The sequence below is a fragment of the Centropristis striata genome, chromosome 10, assembly GCF_030273125.1.
Source record: "Centropristis striata isolate RG_2023a ecotype Rhode Island chromosome 10, C.striata_1.0, whole genome shotgun sequence".
NCBI lineage: Eukaryota > Metazoa > Chordata > Actinopteri > Perciformes > Serranidae > Centropristis > Centropristis striata.
Genome location: NC_081526.1, coordinates 10,469,382 through 10,486,498, shown reverse-complemented (window position 1 = coordinate 10,486,498; position 17,117 = coordinate 10,469,382). Strand labels below are relative to the sequence as shown.

Sequence of the window (17,117 nt, the reverse complement as noted above, 5' to 3'; positions counted from 1 at the left end):
AGCAAGAACCTAGGTCCGATTAGGCAGAGCCAACTCTGAATGCACAGTCAAGTGGTACCAATTATAAGACTTTTCACACCAACATGCTCTTCTCATTACTATCCATTATTTTGATGGACATAGGTGCATCCCTATGCTAATATTCTCTCTGAGGTCAAATTTATAAATATTCTCAGTCATGATGGTCTTAAAATATCAAGAACTAGAGAATCAAAAGGCAGTTGGATGCTCTGTTTGGTCCTGGAGATACTTTTTCCAGCTGTCTATGACAGATCTTTTAATCTTTAAGGTAGACTATTGTGGGGGTTTTAGACTTGGTGATAGACAACCTATTCATTGCATAAAAAGTCCTAAAATTGGTTGGACCAAAAGAAAAGTAACAGTGTATGAAAGCAAGCACAGATTGATATATTGGGCGAAGTAAAGGGGAAAATCATTACTCAAGCCATGAAACACCACATTAACAAGTGCCAGCTGCAGTGCAAACTGATTAAAGAACAAAAAAGATAAAGAAAAAACACAGAGAAGACTGCAGCTGTAACAATCTCCCTTCTTAAAAAGAGCAGTGGGAGTATTTTAATTTTAATTTCACTCTCGTTTTATAATACTAAACTGGACTTACAGACTCATATATATGGAAGCCCATTTCTGGCAATGTGATGGTAAAAAAAAAATCCTGTAAGTTTTTCTGATGAAAAACTTTCTTAAAATGTACACCTAAAAATAAAATAATTCTCATTATTTTGTGTTACTGAGTTATTATTTTGCAATACTTTGGCAATTACATTCATTATTTTACCAGTTAATTAAGTTTTTAATAATTTTGCGATATATAATCATTATTTTGACATTATTTTAATGACTTACAGGATTTTTTTTTCATCAAGAGTAATTTTTTTTTCATTCTTTTTTTTTTGCTGCTGGAAATTGGCTTTTGCACATACATGCTGGAATCAAAACTGTGTCTAACAAACTAAAACACACTACGAACTACTCCTACAATGGTAAGTAACTGTATTGTACTTAATTTGGAAAAAATAGTGTGCCTATTTAAATAGAAAATCCAATTATGATTGGATATGATGTAATTTACAAGTAGAGTGCATATCCTAATGTGTATGTGTGTGTGTGTGTGTATGTGTGTGTATGTGTGTGTGTGTGCGCGTGTGTGTGCGCGTGTGTGAGTCTTTATGTGGCAAAAGCAAAATCTAAAAAGAGGTACCTGAAGCTGGAATTTTGCATCTTTGCCGACACTTTTTGTTCTCCATCTTCTGTTCAATCGCTTTTCTTTCTTTGACAATTCTACACAATTGGCCTTTTGTAGCACACGTGGATCAAAATATGCACAATGTGGTTAATAGGACAAACACATCACAAATGAAGCAGAAGCTTACACACACATTGATTGCAGTGAAATGGCAAAACAAGATAACATTCCCACAAATGAGCCGCAAGCAAAATACTGAGGTAGATGGAATGTGAGGTGTTAAAAAAATGCATTTCAGCCAAAAACTATAATAGGAAAAACTTTAAATTTAATAGATAGTGATCAGTTGGAGAAGCAGCTGAATCCTGACTGTCTAGACAGGTAGTGGAGGTGACTGCTGATGATTTAAAGGACTGTTAGACTCTCAGACTGACACACCACCGTCATTATCACACTAAATAAATTGCTTCCCCTGCTTTCTGTACCGTGCATTCAGTGTTTCTGTGAGTGCATGCCTTTTTTTTTACCTGCATATCTGTGAAGTTGGGTGCTGACTGTGTTCTTTGCAGAATCTCCAAACTCTGCAATAACCTGCTCAGCTCAGTCAGGTTGGACTGGCACCGTGCGAGCTCTGAAAATAAAATTTACACCCACACGCACACAGACACATTCAGTGTTATGTGTCATGAAAAGGTCGTCAATCCTCCTCTCAGAGCCCAGAAGACTTACCATAAGGCCCGAGGCATGATTTAATCTACTTCTTTATAAAATGAGATTTGTTCCCAGCATTAGGAGGAAAATTGGACTCACCCTCTGAGCACTTGTCCATCTCCTCTGATTCCTGCAGCCAAGCAACCACCTTGCTCTGGCCGTTACTGTAGGAGGCAGGCAGGCTGCTGTTGCTGTTGCTACTCGGGGCCACAGGCTGCCACGGCAAACTGCTCGGCTTGGCCTGCTGAAGGTACGGAAACAGAGACGTGTTTGTTTTGTACTGTGTTGCACACTTGTTACGAATGGTTCAACTGGTTTTGATCATACTACAGTTATAGTGTCACTGACATTGTGAAAGAAGGAAATTTGTTTCTTCGTATTTCGTTTCATCACAATTTTTCAAACCAATTTACACACATATTGTCGGAACAAATTGTCACATTTGAGAAGCTGAAAGCAACAAATATTTGATTTTATAAATAAATGTCTTCATCAAACATGTTATTTATTTTTTTGTTAACTAACTAGTAGTGAAGTGGGGAGCCTTGGAGGCCCCACAATATGATGTTATCCTGATACTTGAATCACAATAGAATATTACTGCGATTTTAAGCATTTTGTGATATGGTGAGTATTGCGATACAACATATTGCGATTAAGCAGCTTAACTGGATGAAGTCAATCAAGAATTGAATTCTCAGTCTATTCACCTCACTTCATTTTTACTGTTTAACTGCATTTTGTGTCCAAAGAATAAAATTCAATCAAGAATTTTTTTGTCATTTGACAAAAAAAATCTTGACAAAACACAACATTCAGTGTTTTTATTCCTCCATAATGAGTCAACTTGTGGGAACCCAGAGAGCCTATATTGATTTAGATAGCATGACGTAGGAGGTCACATGAACGCTTTAAAAAAATCATCATGTAACATTAAAAATAGCCTAACTTTGCAGCTTTATTTCGACAATTTCCCGACTTATCCTGACGCACATGGTGCCTATAGCGTCCTGAGATCGACTAGTTTCATATGATACCAGTATCTCCAGTATATTCCTAAAAGTGAGCCCGCTACAGCCTCAAAAACATAAAAAAGGGTGAAAATACTGACGGTCGCTAAATATCGATATTTGCCGTCCATGAATCGATATAATATTGCCACGCAGAATATTACGACACTATGCTGTATCGATTTTTTCCCCCACCTCTACTGACTAGGACTATTCTAGATACAAATACACCATTGGTATTAACATGGAGCCCCTAATACGAGGCTCATTCTTACATCGACCAGTAGATGACAATAGAAATGATACTGTTATATATACGATGCACTATATACTGTACTGATCTTCTGTGTCCTTGATCAAGCCACTTGACAGCCTGCAGCGGCTGAAGAAAATCTTATTGAGAGTAAACAGTGTTGATCCGAGGCTCTCAGGTTGTGCGTCACTGTGTAAATGTGCTTGGCCGGAAAATAATTTCCTCTTTGACAACTTTAAAATAAATGTCAAAAAAACGAACTTGATTTATATACAGCGGGAAAAAGATGCAGCTTTGCACACACACACTGAAACAGCGAGCAGTGAATGTGTCCTCTGCATTTAACCAATGCTTGATGCACCAGTGAACTAGCTAGGAGCAGTGGGCAGCAGATTACTGCACTGGGGGGGTTAGATGCCTTGCTCAAGGGTACTTCAGTCCTTGACCTGTCAGTCCTAGGATTCAAACCGGCAATAGTCCAGTTAAATGCCAGATTCTCTGACCTCTAGGCCACAGACTGCCCAACCTGCATAATGTGTCGTATTTTCTGCTTTTTTTTGACATGCACAAATACCACCATGCTGAGGATTTCTTCAGTTTCTGCAGGAGACCTTGACAGTCCTCCTTCCACAGCTCTGCTGTGTAGCAGTTAATTCAGACTCTAGGAGTGGAGTGTCTCATTTAAGCTGTTCTTCTGGGAGAGCTCGGCCCAGCTGCTCTGAATCCAGAACCTACTGATCACCTCTAATGGCCTGCATGAGGCACAGAGCCACACTCCCATGAGAACCAGCTCTGGCTGCATCTCCACATTTACACACACACACACACACACACACACACACACACACACACACTTCAGACACGTCAACAAGCACCAGGGATTCACACCAAACTCCAGACAGCTGTCTGGACAAACAAGCCTTTTTATTATCCTAATGATCTGTATTCAATTACCTGTCCAGTCAGCGTTAGTGCATTTGGCAGATATTTTTCTACACATTCACAGCCGACACGGTGGCTTTTTAACTGTGAGAAAGTTTAATTTGAAATAAAAACCGATGATTATAGGGTTTGTATGGAAATACAAATGTTAATTTGGGGTAATTGAAAGGACAGCAATGCACACTACAAAGTGATCAGAGACAGACACATTCGTGTGATCATCCTGTGAGTTTAACTTCCTCTCTTCTGGATGATATTTTGGTACGCCATGTTGGTTTCCGATAAAAACAGAACTAGGCGATCTCTCCTTCCCCATGACATACACTTCTTGAATTAGTAATTGCACTCTGCTCTGAGCACAGAGAGGCAGACAGCTTTTAAGCTCGACACACAGCACAAGTATGAAAAATGTTGAGGCTGCTTTGATTAGAGAGCTCCATGTCAACATGAAATATGATGTTATCTTTTAGTTTTCAGCTGATATAATTCAGCAGGAATTCTGATCATTACTAATTGAAAACCCTTTGCGAGCACAAATGTTAAGTAGTTTCTCTCAAATGTGAGCTTTTTTTTTTACTTTTCTGTTTTATATAATTGTAAATTGAATAAAAAAAGACATTTGAACATGTCACCTTGGGCTCTGGGAACTTGGCATTTTTCACTATTTTCTTACATTATTATAAACAAAACGATTGATGGAGAAACTCATGGTTTCTCAGTGAGAGGGCTCACCTTGGCTTCACGCACCACACTGGAGGCAGGTTGGGGGGACTCCATGGCAGCTGGGGGAGGAAACGTTCGCATGGTGGCCTCTCGGGGAGATCGCACAATCTCGTTCTGTCGGTAAAGCCGGTGATGACGCAGCTTCGAGACCCAGGCATCAAAGATGTCTTGAGATTTAACCTGAAGAAGAAGGCGGATTTTAACTCAGCTGACCGTAGGTTTATTGACGTTGAAATGACAGTAGTGATGGACCTGTCCCATCAGTGTTACCTTCAGGTGATAGATATGCTCCTCCGTGTCCAGGTCGATGCGCCGGGCTTTCTTCTTGATGGACATGACTGAAAGGCCGACGTCAATACTGCCATGAAGTTTGCCTTTTTGGATCTAAAGAAAGCAACAGTGTTCAGTCTACGAAAAGCAAAGTGTACTTACCAAAATCAAGTCATTTCTCTCCTGTGCAGACTCGGAAAAAGTCATTCATGCTTTTATTTTTTCTAGACTTGATTATTGTAATGCACTGTATTCTGGCAGCAACAAGCATAACATCCACAGACTCCAACTGAAAATGCTGCTGCCAGGCTTTTAAAGGCATCAATGGTCACTCCTGCTTACATTTGTGATTCAAATTCAAATGTTCTTACTCCATGTGAGCCTGATCGCTGCCTGAGTCCTCCAGCAGGGAATTACTGGTAGTTCCTAAATCCTGACTGGTCACAAAAGGCGAACTGGCCTTTGCTGTTCGGGGCCCCACAAGGTTATAATAGTTTTGGATTTTTCATTAGTTTTAGTTTTAATGTCTTTGTGAATTTTCATTTTTAAATTCAGTTGGTGTTAATTAGTTCATAGAGTGAGTTTGGTAGTTTAGGTTTATTTTTTTTTTTTTTGAAAATGCTTGGTTTTAGTTTAGTTTTATTATTATTTTTTTGTTGTTGTTGGGTGTGAGATTCAAAGAGGACACAGTAAATGTTGCCTTTATTTCCTTTGCCTTATCCATCTTAGCCCCAATAAGGTTATTAACTCTTGCAGTTCCGGGTGTTTTAAACCTCCGTCCAGGAGATTTTGGTTCAAATTTGTCAACTTCCTATGCATTCATTTCTGTCTCTGTTTAGCATCTTTCAGTCTGTACTTACATCACATGCATAGCTCCTTTTTTTTGACACAAACTTGGCTATCAGTCAGATTTTTCATTTTATTTTAATTAACAAAGTATAAAGCTTCCAGGAACCCAAAATACAAACAAAAGACACAGGTGTCTTTGGAAATGTACCTTTTTTTTTTTAGTATTTATACACACAAAAACAGCAGAAAAAAATAATAAATAATAAAACTATAAGACAGTCTATTTGCATGTAAATTAAAAATAGTAATAGTTTTCATAGTAGAAAGAAAATTCACATTTTAAAAATGATCTATAAATGGCACACTGTGAAAGCTCCTATGATTGCACATTCAACTGGCTTTCTCAGCTTGTCTACATATCATATATAAATAAAGTTATTACTGTAAATAAAACATGCTCAGTGTATTTTCAATAAATAAATGGACTCCAGAGGGTTAAATTTTGGTTCGAGTGAAGTGCTGAACCCCCTTTAAATCTCTTCTTAAAACTCACTTTCATTGTATTGCATTTCCTTGACCTTCTACTTCTTTTAAATAGTTGTTATAATGTCTTTGAAATTGTCTTTTGTTTTATTGACAAGCCCCTTGTAACCTTGTTTCGAAAGGTGCCATACAAATAAAAGTTATTATCATTATTTTCATTATTATTACAGTTTATGGTTAGTGGACCCATTTGTAAATTTTGAGCACAATTCATTTAAACCCACAATTACATTTACAACAAACTTATTTTAAACCACAATGGTGTAAGAAAGCAAATATTTTTCCATGCTGTTGATTTCTTGTTCTCAATTTAAACACACACACTTTGTACTGTTTCTGCCGCGAGGGGTCTGTCAATCAAAACAATAACAAAGACACACTTTGTTGAGGTCTTGAAGTGGTGTTGGATCATCTGAGTTGTTGTTTTCTTGTTAAAAAACCTCCACTGCCAATGAAAATCTATCTGATGTTATTGGGCCAACATAATGTTCTTAGATGGTTGTTGACAGACAGACACTAAAAAGTCTCCTTCTGTCTCTTTCCTAATTGTTTCATCTTAGACACACTGAGACTAAACGATTAGCAGCACTAACAGTGCTGAACTCGATGATGATCTGAGTACAGAAAAACTTTTAAAAAAGTAATTAAATAAGTGATCTATGCATGTGCATGATTCTGCTTCCTTCAGTCATAGGTTACATTTCCATTTTGTCTGTAAAATTCTAGCTTTCCTGCAAAGTGACATGGCGTGCTGAAAACACTTTGACCATCATGACTCGTGCTGCAGATGTTTCTGCTGACTCATCGCTAAGCCCAGCTGATGTCAGGCCAGGCTGCCCTGTTCCTGCCTGTGGGTTATAGTCAGGGTTACTTACATCAATGGGGGACTTGGAGTACTTCAGGATACCATTGTCCAGAACAAAAAAGCGCTGCAGAGAATAAAAGCATAAAAATAATGTGTTGGTCAAATAACAGGAAGGGAAGACATTGAACATAGATCACATTAGATCTGTTTAAATTCAATCTACCATTTATTCTCTCATTATTAGCTGCAGGCTGTGTGTTCTGTGGTGTTGTGAGTTCATATATGTTGACGACAGGGACTAGTTTCTTTTGATATTCAAGAGTTTTGAGAGTCAGTTAAGCTGATGCTGACTTTCAAAAGGAAACATCGCTTGCGGAAGAGGCCCAGAGAGGGTATAGCAAGGTGCATGAAAAGGGGAACTTATTTCTTTACTAGACAGCAAACTGTTTAGCATTCCAGCAGCGGCTGTTTTCCAAAGAGCTTTTTCTACCAACAAAAGCTTTTCGTGCCTCGCCTTGCCTCTGAATCTTACCTTGTGCCAGCCTTTGAGGGGCCATTTTCGCTTCTTCAACATAAAACCCTCGTGCTTATCAGGCCTCTGGACATTGCTTTGGCCGATTTTCAGCCCCTCAATGATTTCCCAGCTGTCTGCCTCCTAGAGAGGAAAGAAAAGACAACGCGCTGTCAGAACAAACCCACTCACTGCTCCAGAATAAGGAGAAAACAGCAGATACACTTGCTGTAATAAAAAGAAAAGATGCTCCTGTCGTACCCACAGTCTGATAAACAAAAGAAAACTACAGGAATACACTTCTTTATTCTTCTCCTTCTGTACTACACATTTAAAGAAATACGGCCCCATTCAAATTCCTCCTGCTCCCTCAGCATTTCCACTCCATTAGCTTTCTCCTGACTGTGCTCTTCCTGCTGCTAGTAGGTCTGTAAATCAAAGTGACGTCTCTGGAGTAGGGGGACAGCAAAGTCAGACAGGGACAGGTAAAGAAATCACACCGTCATCCCACTGGGGAGGGACACTGGGAATCATGGGATCACAGCTTTGATGGCAGCCAAAATGTCCAGAAACAGATAAAGATTGTCATCATCCTGCTGGACTGGCCAGACAGTCAGAGCAACCAGAGCAATGTCATTTTTATGCACAGAGTATCAGTTTTTGTTGTTTTATACCTGAAAACCTTATAGGAGCATTTTAAATCAGGGTTAACTATAATAATAAAGCCAGGCAGCATGGTTTCCCCTCTATTTTATACAGTTGGTTACTGTGTATTCTGATTCAATTTTTGCAAAATGTTTTTTTCTAAACCGGTTCTTAGGCGTGTTATGGTCATCTGTAATATAGACAACAAAGTTCCACTATCTTGGCACATTTTATTTATTTCTTTAACTGTTCAGTTATGTTTTTTTGTAAAGGTATTTTTTATTAAAAGGCCTAATGTATACATACAAGTATAGTTCTTCTATTTAATGAAGAGCATCGTATAAACGCCTGCATACATGTATAGGTAAGATATTGTTTGCCACTACTTGTTGGCATAAAATTTAGCAAATTCATCATTCATTTTGAAGTGGCATTATTTAGTGGTCATTTTAAGGCAAAGTTTTGGCTGTTTTTAGAATTGACGTGAACCAAAATTAGTTCTCAGGGACTATCATGATGGTAGTTTTATCAAAAGAACATTACCGATTTCTTTTAGAAGTTATTTTGTGTGCATGTTTGAAAATGATCAATGGGCATGCTCACTTTCTGTGTAATCTAGATTCTATATTGATTAAATAGAATTACAAGTACGATGTTAGTATGTTTTATTGATTTTGTGGGTTAAACATGTCCTTATAGCTGCTGTCCAGATTTTTTACTAAATTACTATTATAGTTTAGTAAACTCCTCTCTGGAAGTCTCTCTTTTTCCTTCCACGTTTATTGCATAAACATGCACAACAAACATCTACAGACTACTACAGCCTACCGACATTCTTAATCAGTGGTTAGCTCGATGGACAGTAAATTATTTAGATCCCTAGTTAGGTTATAAACCTTGAATATAAACACAAAACACAGGATTAACAAACATAAGTTTTCAATTATTCATGTAAAATTGATTTTCGTTCGAACACTAGCGATGCTAATATTTAACATGTCAATCACCAACAAGGCGTACCTGACAATTAATTAAGTGAGGTGGAATAAAATCAAAGGATTAACTGCACGTTTAACAAACCCCGCCCACTTCACACATACAGTTGCGAGATTAGGGAATTCTAATCAAACGAACCTAACCAAACATAATTAAACACACATCACTTGTAGTAATATAAATGGAACAATACTTTACACGGCTGGGAAGTTATACAGCTGCGTAAAACTAAAATATAGTTTGGTAGTATGGGTACTGGTTTGAAAGGGGCATGACTCAACTGCAAAAATGTGATGACACCAATCATCAAAACATTTTAATGCCAATTAAATTGAATGACGCACATTCCTGATAAACCACAACTTTAACTTTGACTATTACTTAATTGCAACCGTTGCATTAATGTTAAATGTTAATAGAGATTTATTTTCCAGTCCTTTAAGCACTAAGGACCAGGCCTGCAGCTATATTTAACTAAGGCAACTGTGATATTAATGGAGCACCAAAAGTCAAGAAAAGCCAAAATGGTCTTACTGCAATTTGCTCTACTGCTGTAAAAAGCATTAACGTGCTGCTTACTCTCTGCAGCACTGCTTCATCATGACATGTAGTCGTCTATTTCTGGGCAGTTATCCATCAGATTAAGGAAGATATTAATGAAACGGAAGCATCTAAATGTGATATTGGTGAAGTAGGTCAGATTATTTGAATCAACCTTGAAGGCAAAACCCACAATTTGACATGCAAAAGCATCTCCAGAAAACCAAATAATAGCCCGCGACTCTCCGTTTGCTCCGTGTGATGTCACGACCTTTAAGACAGCTCGTCGGGTGTGTGTTTCGACACCCAACCTTGGCTTGCAGGACATTTAACAAAAGGGGACAACAGCTTGTTTAATCTAATGACCGGGCGAACAGATCTGTTGGGTAATGAGGTCATGCTTCTCCGCCAAACGACAGCCCCTCCCCTCAGAGGCAGCTGAGGAAGTGGAGGAGCTCGTCTTCATTAGCAAAAACGTGCGTCACCATCCAAAGCAATCATAACGTAGAAAAGCAGCGGTTTAGTCATAATGCCCAAAACAATTAGGTCCTCATCAGTCGAACAACTCAGCTGTATAATGTGAAATGATCGATATATCAACGCTTCTGTATTTAGACCGCAGCAGCCTTACACATGACGATCACCCTCCCTAAGAGGCAATAATGAGCAGCAGCCTGTGAGGAACCCTTCACACTAACTTCCTGTGTGTTATCTGCGGCACTACAAACAGACTTTCAACTGGCTCCAAATTGATAAATCAATACTACACTAAATAAAGAATGGCTTGTGCTGCAAATATTGCATTTCAATGCACTTTCCTGGGCATCGTTTTTTAAGATCCAAACCATTAACGGTATAAATCAACAAATACTTCATGAGGAACGGCCCACTCAACTTCTGGCACCGCATAAATAACAAAGTATATATGCCAACTATTGGTTTATATGGAAATTGCTGCTACAGTGAGAGGATTTGCTTTTGTTATTTGACCCTGAAAACAGAACTGAATTAAGCCAAAGTGATTTCCTGCACTCTGCTCCCATTCATTGATCTCACTGCAGAATAATTTAAAGCTGAATGAGCCGGTCCCTCTTGGTGAGTTTGCCTCTTTAATGAAGGATCTTGTGGCAGACTCAGTAAGAAGCCGTCTGCATTTCTGTGTCAAGATTTTAAAAGGTTTGCTCCAGGAGCTTGTTCCTTTGATACTGGGTGACTTTGACTTGATGTCGCCTTTTGACTTTCTTTCTCTCTTTCTGCCTTGGAAAAAGATTTGTTTCATGGTTAAAGTCGAAGTAACTGAAATTACTTTTATAATCCCAGTGATCAACTCAATCAATCCTGTGTCAGTCTTCTGGTATCCTCCACCTGCAGTGACAGTGCAGCACAGGAGACTTTTTAATGCTGCAATGAATCAAGCTATTACAGTTAAGGTCTCCCTGAGCAGGAGAAAGGACAAACACTCCTTGGGGACACCTTAGGCTAAATCAGCACTATAAATATCAGAACAACAGCCCACTTCTGATGACAAGTTTCTCTCACATCCTCTTCTCCCACAGACACTGGTCTACGTGGAGAGAAACAGGCTCCACTGCTGCTGAATGCTAAAAGCTGTAGGATGTTTTTTCTCTTCAGTGCTGCACTGCATAAACACAACGGAAGCAAACTGAAATCAAAATATTATACAATTATTTAATTTCAGTTCATTTCCTACTTTACTTTACTGCAATCAAACATAATGATGTGATGTGACAGAACAGAAGACTCTGTTTATTCTTTAATAGGAGTTCTAGTTAAAGGTGCTTCAATGATCATTGATTATTGGTTGGCCCATTTTATTGGCCAATATTGGGCGATAACATGCATATCAATGTCTATTTATTATAAAACGACAGCAGTGACACAAAGGTAACTGGACTATATCATGCATAATAATAAGTATATTTCAGTTCTGTTTTTCTTCCCAAATGGAAGCTTATTTTATAAGAAAAAAATGTTTACAGGTATATTAGAGGTGTGAATCAGCAGACGCCCCACGATACGATTTTATCCCGATACTTGAGTTACGATATGATATTAATGTGTTTTTAAGCATTTTGCGATATGGTGAGTATTGCGATACAATATACTGCGATTTAGCAGCTTAACTGGATGAAGTCAATCACTTCAAACACTTCAATCTTTTTATTTCCCCACAATGAGGGTCCAACCCACAGACTGACCAACAAAGTATTCAGTCAAACTGAACTCAACTGATATCAAACATGTATGGAAGACAACAACTGCAGCATTTCATCAAACTTTCCTCAACTTTAAGCTTCACTGCTCACAATTTTTTTTAATGAAACATAAAAATAGCCTAACTTTGCAGCGTTACTTCGACAACTTCCCGACACGATATTATGGATCACCAGTTTATTCCTAAAATTCCTGCTACAGCCTCCGTCTTGATTTTTTTCAATTTTTCAAGTTTTACAATATTTGCAAATATGAAACAGACTTATAAATTGTGTCATATACTGATTTTATTTATCATATTGTTATTTATTTAAATGATCAGCAAACTATTTTAATTTTATAATTTTTTTATTTTATGTTTTCTTTAATTTTTCTTGAATAAAGAAAAACATTTTTTTCTTATCCTCAATTTTGTATCCTGTTACAAGTAGAGTTGCAACAAAAAGCCAATGAATCTATTAGTCCATTCACAGAAAACCAATCAGCATCTGATATTTGATAATCGACTACAGTTTAAGTCGGTTTGTTGAGCAAAATTGACTTTTTGATTCAACTTTTTCCCCCATGAGGATTTGTTACAGAATATGTTTACAACCCCGATTCCAAAGAAGATCGGATGCTGTGTGAAACCTAAATAACAAACGGATGTATCAAATTCAGAGTTTTTATTTACAAAACAAAGGTTTGAACATTAAACCCTTTGAGGTAGGGGAAAGGTTAGGATAAGAATTTCTGAAGTTAAAAGCTATCTCACAACTAGCCTTATCACTTTGTAGCTGTGTGTGCTCTACAAAATAGCAAATACTTCATGCTTAACCATTTAAATTGCAACTTAGAGTATGCGGTCTCCTGTTTTTTATTTGTGTGAGAATATACAGTGTAACAATATACTTCACTGTCACCTCATCTTCCACAATCACGGCTGTGAAATGATATTTCAGCGACTGATAACGACAGAGGATGTTGTGAGGATGGATTTCACTGCAGCGTCTGGCTGGCTCAGCGGTAAAGCTCAGAGTAGGAGGGTGGGCTGGCCCGTGGAGGAGAAGTTAACACCCTGAGAGGCTGTGTATAAGCACAGTCTCATGCTCTGTGTACAAACCACAGGTTCAGTTACACCCATACATGTGTGTGACCTCCTGAGGCTGAGGAGGGGGAGGATGTTTTGAGTGATTTACTGAAACCACAAAGTGCATTCTTGATCTCAGAAACAGTAGTTAGATGGGTGAAAAGTATCTTTACTCAAGGCCCCCTCATTAGCTTTTGGGTTGTTTGTCCCAAGAAAAAAAATCATATTTAAACCAAACATGAAAAGGGTATAGAAAAAGGCAATTCACGAACTAGTAGTTTAAAACCATTAACCCCTTAGTGTTAACGCAAATTACCCTTAAAACACCTAAGAAAAAAATATTAAAAGACATATCAAAAGTAAATTGAAAGCTGTTCTTGAATAGTTTTGAGTAAATCTGTGGTTTTGGTCACATTAGAAAGGTAACACTCTAGAGTTTATTCCCAAAGAGTCAGAATAACTGCAAGTGATCCTTTTATTGAGAGATGGGAGTTGAAACACACTGAAATATATGTTTTTTTTTATTGTCCGCCTTAATATATTTTTGGTAAGTACAGGCCAATAGATAAAATAAGAAGTATAAAATATAACTCCCATTTCAAATTTGATGATTATATCTAAAAAATGACTATTTTACACAGGTTTTTATAATTATCATAATAATAATTATGACTATGTATTTATGGAGACTCGAATAGCATCCTTGGTAACCATGGTGACATACCAAATGTTCCTACATTTTGAACCCGGCAACTTACATTCAGGGCTCTGATGAAAAGTGACAATTTGAGGAATCATATCACATATATTAAATTTACTGTCAGCATTACTGACACAGAGTTACTGTTGAAAGAATTTTTAAACACTGTGATACCGATACCAAACCAGAACGTCATTTGATTCCTATTTTTTCTGTGTCGTTTGACACCCATCATGTGGATAGAAGCATTCAAGCTGTGTAAAGTTCCACAGCCACTCTCCCCATCCAGATTATTTTACACACACATTACATGCTGAACTGTCAACTCCATGAAATTCACCACGCTTGACCTCACCACATCACAGACTGTAGGGTTAAAGCTGCTGGTAGTGGGCCTAGGAACGCTTGCAGTGATTGGCTGCAAGCAAAACCATACATATACATATAGACATTTCTTGATCTGGATACAAAAAGGATTAAATGCAGGCTCATCATTTGACTGGAGATGTTTCAGTACTATCTGTTACTGGGTTATTTCCACTGATACCTTACCCAGCCCCTTTTATATAAAAACTAGGGATGCACCAGTAACACTGGTATAGGCCGACATTCACCTTGTTGACAGATATCACTAAATAATGTGACATTCACCGATGGCAGCGGCTGATATTTATCTGTTGTGTTACATACATTTTTTTGTGGTTATACAGTCTTTTAAAACTCTGAATTAATTAAATTTCCCTGGCACAAAAGGGATAATAAATAACAACAACAAAGTAATGTACAGTACCTAAAACATTGTTATATCGGCATCAGTTATTGGCCAAATTTTTATTTAAAACACTGAATCCAGGACTTTTTATTTATTTATATATAATCCCTGACATAATTTCTGAAAATATATGAGAATAAAAGATGGTTTATGTCATAAAAAAACTAGCTGAAACCAGATACATTTATTTATTTACATGTTTATTATTCCAGTTTATTTCTGTTCTCTAAGACCTCTTTTTTTCAGCTGAAATTATATTATCAGACATGCCAACCTTTAGACCTGGCCATAGTCTAATTAAAAGATGTGTGTACAGGGGAGGGAATATGCTGATTTATTGTTGTCAGTACAAGTGAAAACATCCATTAAATCAGTGGATCCCAACCTTTTTCTTGAGGGACCCACATTTTTACCATTTGGTTAGGTTACATTTTTAAACTTTTCTATAGTGATTTTTTTTTATTTAAATAAATGAATAAACGTTTAATGTAGCCCTCATTTAGTTTTTTTTGTCACACTAATGAATTAAATGCTGACTCATCTATATTTAACACATTAGATTTACTACACCCCTTAAAATCAAGAGGGCTTCGCGACCCCCCTGGGAGGGTCGGGCCCCCCGGTTGGGAATCACTGCATTAAATGACCTTGAAGCAACTGATAATCATTGATTTCTCCACACACAAAAATGTAAAGGAACCTTTCTTAAATATTAGCCACAAACACTGTGTATGATTCCATCTATTCCTCCTGCTGTCTCCAAGCTGAAAAAATTTTGGCTAACCAGGAAATGACAAGCAGCAAGCGAAAAAAAGGATAGTTGCAGTGACATCCTGAATCGATGTGTAATGTTGTGATCCACAAACTGTGAGTCTGTGCTTACTGCAGGTGGCGCCTCTAATTGCTCTCATGAGGGTCTCCAGAGTGAACAGTCATCGTCAGCAGAGGGGAAAGTGACATGTATTGATTAGAAAATGGGGGCTGGATCTCATTAAGGCTTTCCCCCAAAATGCTCTGCTCTCATTTTTCTTCAAAAACTAAGGCCCAGCCAAGCAAGCTCAGGTCTTTTCTCAGGGTCTGCTGTGCTTCCCAGGATGTCCCTGGGGAAGATGGACTGTACTGCATACAGTAATCCTAATATGGCTGAAACTCTCAGCACAGAACACATTACACACACAGTGATGCAGTATTAAGGTTAAAACTATGCATGTTAGGTTTAACTTTGCATAATGTCAATACGTTCAGACATTGTATCTCTGCTGGAGACGTCCTCAGAAATCAATGTTTCTCTTGTAAAATAATAATACATTATAAAAAATCTGTTCTCGACCTTGGAGACAGTAGTTCAGTCTCAGCACAAGGTCCATTTACTGGCCGTCACCAAAATCATGTAATATGATTGAAAGCTCCAGAACAGCTACTAAATGGACCTTGGGGGTCCATTTTTCTTCTTAATTACAGTTTCCAAGGTCAGGAATGAGACCTATGAGCCAAAATGGACGTGAAAGCAGCTACAAAACTGTGAAAACTGCAATCTGTAGAGGAAGACTGTGAGAAACAACCAAAAGCTCCAGAACAGCTTCTAAAATGACCTTGAGATTGTTTTCATTGATAATAATAATCTATTAGCTTTCCATTGTGGTTGCAAAGGCAGACAGAACCTTTTCTTCAACACCTCTTCATCTTTCACCAACATGGAAGAATAATGATTCAAATTTGTCTGATCTAACACCGGAGAGTAGAGGTAGACCGATATATCGGCCGGCCGATATATCGGTCTACCTCTACCGATAGCCAGTAGGCCGATAATTGCGTTTTTTACTTGTATTGGCATCGGCCGATACGTGCGTTCACAGATCAATTAGCCCATTTCACTGAGCCAACACCAGGTGAGGCTCGGTGCAACATCTGCCATTCTCTGGTGAGCTGCTGCTGATACCGGAAAAAAGAAAAACACATCAAATATGTGGATCATCTGAGGCGCCACCACCTCGAGGCCTAGAACAACATACACATTGTTTGCTCTCCAACTGTTAATATGTTTTGTTTGTTCATTTGTATCATTGTGTCATTTTTATCATGTAAATGGAGGGAGAAAAGGCAATATCGGCTTCGAATCAGCCCAAAAAAATCTGCAGCATATCAGGGATCGGTTAAGACTGATGTCAAAATAATCGGTATCGGCTTTAAAAAACCTGTATCGGTCGACCACTACTGGAGAGTCCGTATAGCTCCACCAATTCCCCAGTTGCTATCTATTACACCATTGCAGAAGAAGAGGGTGCAAGAAAATTGTAAGAGTGCCAGTTGAGCCTCAAACTGTGAAAAACAATCTGAATATTATGACATTTGTTTCTTGTGTTAATGTGACAAAGGTTACATCAGATGATCTCTGT

The 17,117-nt window shown here is 38.0% G+C and overlaps 1 protein-coding gene across 2 annotated transcripts in view; it reads right to left on the bottom strand.

The window, feature by feature from the left end:
- osbpl6 (oxysterol binding protein-like 6) overlaps positions 1-17,117 on the bottom strand; it is a 50,693-nt gene that overhangs the window by 19,446 nt on the left and 14,130 nt on the right. The window contains exons 3-9 of one of the 2 annotated variants that reach the window (XM_059342640.1): positions 7,786-7,908; positions 7,324-7,377; positions 5,117-5,230; positions 4,856-5,026; positions 2,018-2,162; positions 1,735-1,838; positions 1,223-1,315 (exon numbers count right to left, since the gene is read on the bottom strand). In XM_059342640.1, the coding sequence (XP_059198623.1) occupies positions 1,223-1,315; positions 1,735-1,838; positions 2,018-2,162; positions 4,856-5,026; positions 5,117-5,230; positions 7,324-7,377; positions 7,786-7,908 (804 nt within the window). The remainder of the gene's footprint in view (positions 1-1,222; positions 1,316-1,734; positions 1,839-2,017; positions 2,163-4,855; positions 5,027-5,116; positions 5,231-7,323; positions 7,378-7,785; positions 7,909-17,117) is intronic. The other variant, XM_059342641.1, reaches the window with a different exon arrangement.